Source organism: Pseudophryne corroboree, chromosome 8 (assembly GCF_028390025.1).
Source record: "Pseudophryne corroboree isolate aPseCor3 chromosome 8, aPseCor3.hap2, whole genome shotgun sequence".
Lineage (NCBI taxonomy): Eukaryota > Metazoa > Chordata > Amphibia > Anura > Myobatrachidae > Pseudophryne > Pseudophryne corroboree.
The window spans coordinates 80,667,647-80,674,031 of NC_086451.1; the positions used below are offsets into that span (position 1 = coordinate 80,667,647).

The following is a 6,385-nucleotide window of genomic DNA, read 5'->3' on the forward strand; positions in this document are numbered from 1 at the left end:
TACCATATCAATTGCTGCGCCCCCCACCCCGCTACCGCCCGACACTGCCCCCAGGAGAGACGCCTCCCCTCCACCGTGGAACGCACTGCAAACCGCATCTGCCGCCATTTTGGGTTCCTCAGCATTCCGGTTTACACTGCTTTTTGCTGCCTCTTCCAGGTTGCCTGTCTCCATTGGTATACTGACTTCCATCATTGGCTCCCCAGGAACATGGTCACTGTCCTGCACAGGCAATTCAGCTTTCCTCTGTTCTTTCTGTTTCTGCAGAAATGCTTCTGCTTGCAGAGTAGTGCACCTGCTTTTAGCTTGAAACAACATTTCATTTAACTGCTCCAGCTCCTCTCTCAAAATGGGCTGCTCCCAGGTACGGCAGGAGTTCCTTTTTCTCTTTTTAGTACTGATTTTAGTTTGTATTTTCCTTATTTCTTTCTTTAGCTCATCCAAATTTAAATGAGAAAACATTTCTTCACAGGGCTCAGATTCATCTGGGCTGCTACAAGCATCCTGCATGTTTTCCACACAATTCCCCACTTCACTACAGGCAAATGTAGATGTCATTTCTCTTACCTGAGTTACTTCACTCAAAGAGTCAGCAACCTGCAGTTTGGGGGGATCCAATTGGGGATCCTGTTCCTTCACAGGACCCGAAGTCATCAGACCACATTGCACAGATGCACTGTCCCCATCAACATCAGACTGGGCTGTTGCCATCACAGCCTTTGCCAGGCCCAGATCACTAGGGCCTCCACCAGACCCTGAAGCCAGGGGATCGCCTTCATCATCCTCCCCAGGGGGATCCATCCTCTCCTGGGAGACCTTCCAGGAAACACTGCAGGCTCCAAAAACTTCCAGAGGCCTAGGAGCTCAGTAGCACAGGTCTGCCCCTGGTGTAACCCAGGCACATATACTATTGTTCTCTCCCGGTGTAACCCAGGCACATATTCTACTGTTCTCTCCCGGCTTAACACAGGCGCATATTCTACTGGTTTCTCTTGGTGTAACCCAGGCGCATATTCTACTGGTCTCTCCTGGTGTAACCCAGGCACATACACAACAGCTTAAAGTGGGCAGCGAGGTAGAGCTCTTTTTCTTTATATACTATGCTAGGTAGCCACCTATAATGGCTGGCCACTCCTCTCTGGTCAGATGGCTACACCCTTTCCAGCATATGGCAACGCCCCTTAATGGGCCCCTGTGATTGCATTTCACTGGTGGGTCCTTCATGCCTCTGTCCAACACAGAGCCGGATTAAGGGGGGGGCCCGGGGGATACGTACCCCGGGCCCCCCTTTCCAAAAGGGCCCCCTGCCACACCGCAGATCGGATCTCTCTTCCGATCTGATCTGCGGTGCTGTGCTCCCCGGCTCCCGTCCTCACTGCAGCAGCAGCTGCGCACAGACAGGACAGCTGAGCTGAGCGACGGCTCAGCTGTCCAATAATGTATCAATGAAACAGCCTGCGTGCCCAGCCAATGACTAAGCGGCAGGCTGCTTCATTCATACTTTATTGGACAGCTGAGCCGTCGCTCAGCTCAGCTGTCCTGTCTGTGCGCAGCTGCTGCTGCAGTGAGGACGGGAGCCGGGGAGCACAGCACCGCAGATCGGATCGGAAGAGAGATCCGATCTGCGGTGTGGCAGGGGGGACGGGAGTGCAGGGCACATACATCCCATAGCGCTCTACCTCCCAACATACCCTGCTCCAGTCCCCCCATACAATACACCCCATAACCCTCTACCCCTGCCACACACCCTATTCCCCCACATACAACCCATAATCCTCTACACCCCACAGCCTAGTCCCCGTGTTCACCCCACATACACTCAAATTCTCTAACCCCACCACACATCCTACTCCCACTGTCTCCCACATTCACACCCCATAAACTCCCTCCTAACCCCCGCACCTGGGAAGGGACCTCCTCTGGGATATACAGTGGAGGGACGGGGACCAAAGGGGTGTCAGGTACAGGAGGCACAGGGGAGTGGGTATGTGAGGCTGACAAGGGGCATGGTAAACAGCCGGCTCTAGGCTTGTGTTGTACCCTACTAGTCCCTGCGAGGCCCTGGGTGTGTGTGTGTGTGTGTGTGTGTGTGTGTGTATATATATATATATACTAGGTGCTTCATCGCGCCCTACGGGCGCTCTTCACACCGTCGCAAGGGGCTACGCCCCCTTAATCCTTGCATGCCTTTCTGGGGTTTAATATTTGTATTATATGGAGTATTACCTGCATTCCTTTGTTAGTGGTTAAATATTGCACAATGAAAGGGCGTGCGATGGTGAAGGAGGCGCAGCCCCTTGCGACGGCGTGAACAGCACCTGCAGGGCACGATGTACAGAATGTAGCGAGTGCGGGGGGGACTGCGGATGGTGTCTGTAGATGCTGCGGGTGGAGGGGAGGCAGAAGTGGGGGTGGGGCCCGGATGGGGAAGGTTCGGGAGGTGCTGCGCGTGGGGGAGGGGCAGATGAGTGGGGGATGCAGATGGGGGAGGGGTCCGGAGGCACCGCAGGTGGGGGAGGGGCAGGGGTGCCACGGGTGGGAGAGGGGCAGGTGTGGGGATGTTGTGGATGGGTGAAGGGTTCCGGAGGTGCTGTGGGATGGGAAGGGACGGGTGTGCCGGGGGTTGGGTAGGGGACCGCAGGCACCATGGGTAGGGTAGGGGCAGGTACGGGTGTTGCGGCGGATGGGAAAAGAGGTCCGGAGGTGCTGCAGGTGGTGGAGGGGCAGGTGCAGGGGTGCCATTGGTGGGGGAGGGGTGGGTGAGGGGGGGACCGCTGATGGAGGAGGGTGTCTGCAGATGCTGCGGGTGGAGGGGGGCAGGTGTGGGGGGAGACGTATAAGGGGGGTGAATGGTGGAAGGGGCCTGGAGGTGCTGTGGGTGGTGAAGGGGTGGAGGAGTGGGAGCCACGGGTGGTGTAGGGGGTCTGGAGGCACAGCATGTGGGGGAGGGGTGGAGTGCCGCATGTGGTGGAGGGGAAGGTGCGGAGGTGTGGTGCATTGGGGAGAGGTCTGGAGGCGCTGCGGGTACTGTACATGCCATAAAAGGTAGTTGGAGGGTATGCAGTAACAGGGCCAGGACAGGGGTGACAGGGTCAGTACAGGGTTGACGGGGCCAGGACAGGGGTGACGGTGCCAGGATAGGGGTGACGGGGCCAGGACAGGGGTGACGGGGCCAGGACAGGGGTGACGGGGCCAGGACAGAAATGATAGGGACAGGATAGGGGTGACAGGGCCAGGGTAGGGGCGGCAGGACCAGGACAGGGGTGACGGGGCCAGTATAGGGTTCACAGGGCAAGCACAGGGGTGACAGGGCCAGGATAGGGGTAACAGGGCCAGCATAAGGGTGACAGGGCCAGGATAAGGGTGAAAGGGCCAGAATAAGGGTGGCAGGGCAAGGCCAGGGAAATGACAGAACACAGGGCATGGGAGAGATTGGTATTAGGGACAAAACAGTGGTGACAGACAGATGTGTCTTACCGGAGTCACTGCTGCTGGCTGCTGCTGTTCCATTCCAACCTGTTGGGATCTGCTGCTGCTGGAGACTTGGCATGGCTGACTCTCTCAGGCTGGAGTCCTGCTTTCTCTGCCAGTCCGCATCCCTCCCCCCCCTCCTCAGTCACACACCGCAGACCTCGCGCAGCTGCCGGGCACTGTGGTAAGGTGAGACTGGAAATGACTGGTTAGCCCCCAGGAGATGCTGCGGCTGGAGGGAGGAGGGGGTCATAGCATGCACGTGGCGCGGACCTCACGGCTTCCGGGCACTGTGGTAAGGGGAGACTGGGAGTGACTGGTTAGCTCCCAGGAGACGCTGCGGCTGGAGGGAGGAGTGGGTCAGAGCCTGCAAGCAGCTCGGATTTCTGCAGCGCTACCCGCCAGCTAAAGTGTGTGAATGAGCTGGGCGCACTCCACTGCGGGTGGCAGCGCTGCAGCTAGCGGTGGGGTTGCCGGGGCTGGAGATAACAGAGGCAGTATGGAACCTGCACAGCGGCAGGTGCCTCACTAAACTGCAGCTAAGAAGCGTGGAGTGTGTCAGAAAGTGACGCTCCTCCGCACCAGAGAGACCCTGCTGAGTATGCCGATGTAGGGGGTCAAGCACACAGTGAGCCGGTGCCCGTCTGTCTGTATGACATACCCCTCACACACCCCCATACCTCCCAAATGTCCCGATTTTCGCGGGACAGTCCCATTTTTTGGGGTCTGTCCCGCTGTCCCACCCGCGGGTCGCAGTGTCCGGCGGTGGGGGGGGGCAGTTGGAAAGCTCCTGTACTCGCTGTTCTGCTTAGCAGAGCAGCGGTGAATAGTGGAGACAGAGGGAGAGGGGGCATCAGGGGGTACGGATTAATGGGGGGGTTCCAGCAGCAGAGCCGGATTAAGGGGGGGGGGGGGGCGGGGGATATGTTCCGTTGGCCCCACAGTTTTAGAGGCCCCCCCGGCTGGAGTAGCTCTGTCCCAGCTCAGAAGCTCCCCCCCCCCCGTCCTGCCAGCAACAGTGGCAGCATTGTGCTACAGTCAGCACACGCTGCTGCATAATGGCAGGTCTGTGGTGTTGCAGGGAGGCAGCAGTCTCCCTGCTTTCTTCTCCCTGTGCGGGTGTGTAGGGGGGAGCGACCACCTCCTCTGGATTTAGCCCTAGCTGAGGGGCCAAAATCCCATTAAAAAAATAAAAACAAAAATCGGAATTTGCATAAGGGGGCGTGGCCGCGCGGGCCGCGATTAGGCCACGCCCCCAACCCCCAGCAGGCACAGCAATGAGATAGGGCTCCCCTGTCTCAAGTGCCCTGGGCCCCCCGGACTCATAATCAGCCCCTGGGGGCATGCCAGCAGCTCACAGAGCGCTGGGCATGCCCCCTCACTGACGAAAACGGGGACCCTCCCGTGAAGCCACGCCCCCTTTTCGCTGAGTGTTTCCCTCCTTCTGCCTGGAGAAAGCTCCTGCAGAAAGCTGGGAGGTATGCAGCCCTGTCTGTGACATGCCCAATGTCCATGCTATCTGCTTCTGCTCCTAGTCTCCTGTAGATTTGGCCAGATCTCTGTGACTCATTTGAATAACTCCGCCCACTGTTGTGACTCCGCCCAGCGTTAGCAAATGAATCACAAGGTCACAGAATAGGGCTATTATATAGGAGATATATATATATATTCTGCCTTCTCTATTAGGGGCCCCACTCTCTTAAGTGCCCCGGGCCCCCCATGGTCTTAATCCGGCTCTGGTCCAACACTGTGTACGCCATTACGATTGAGTATGCGATGAGTCCGGTGGGCCTCTGTAGCCTAGAGAATCCCAATTGCAATTCCGTACAAACATGAATTATGCCCACAATATAATATCTGCATGTTGAGAAATTCAATAGATAACTCTATAGGCCCATCTGCGCCGTCACCTTCCTACTGCAGTAAAATACTCCAGTGACGCTGTAAGTGATGCTCAAGTATGGAATATCATTCAGATTGGCCACTTAAGGACAAGGCCAAACTGGACTCTGAACGTCTCACTTATGGACTGGGCTACGCTTGCATGGCCAGTATAACTTACAGTTGGCTAAGGTAAACTGTTGATAATTATTACTGCATTTTAACTGAGAAACCCATTTTAAGAAAGGCCTACAGCAAATCGAAACAAATTCCTAGTATACGCATGTATTACCTAGCCAATAAAGCTAATTCTGATTCGAGATGGAGCCGCGCTCACCTGAGGTGGTTCCGTGCACACCCGGCGTGACTAGGTGATCCGTCCTAGTCACTCTGGGAGTGCACAGAGACACTCCCATTCAGAGCGTCTCCATCCGGGCGCACAACGGAGACGCTCTCCCATTCTAGTGACTAGTGTGGCCTCATCTGTACCTCGATTCAATGGGAGTATTGATTTTTATGATATTCAAATGAAAATTGTTTTATTTTTCATATATATGATTGATACAGGTCCCATATAGGACCAAATTGTGCTATCGTCATAAAATACATTGTGGATTTCCAAGCCCTGAGGTTTTTTTTTGTTTGTTTTTTCATTTTCTTATACAGCCCCCAAAACTGATGTCCAGGCTAGACTTCAAATATCTAATATCTAGTGGGCCATTTATCAATCATTTCATTTGTAATGCAATCTCGGCGCAGTGTTAGCACCCAAGATCGCATTACAGAATGAACGGGCTCCAAAAAAAGCTTGTTCCTGCGATATGCCTGCTTCTAAGATGAAACTCCTGCGCATGCATGGTCGGATGGCCAGAGAAGTGCAGCAGCCAATGCCAGGGAGTAGGGAGGCCAATCCCGGGATTCTGGCCCAAAAATGCTGGGATTTGAATCCCGGGATTAGAGCCTCCAATCCCGGGATTTACAGGATTAGATTGTGCATGTGCAGCGAGGGAGGGTGGGTGTAAGTAATACTTAC

General features: G+C 55.5%; 1 protein-coding gene across 1 annotated transcript in view; it reads right to left on the reverse strand.

Annotated features, from left to right (window-relative positions):
• The window catches only part of GFI1B (growth factor independent 1B transcriptional repressor), a 95,278-nt gene extending 94,236 nt beyond the window's left edge, over positions 1–1,042 (reverse strand). The window contains exon 1 of the mRNA XM_063936747.1: positions 568–1,042. Within this exon, the coding sequence (XP_063792817.1) occupies positions 568–801 (234 nt within the window). The 5' untranslated portion in view covers positions 802–1,042. The remainder of the gene's footprint in view (positions 1–567) is intronic.
• Positions 1,043–6,385: the final 5,343 nt, after the last annotated feature.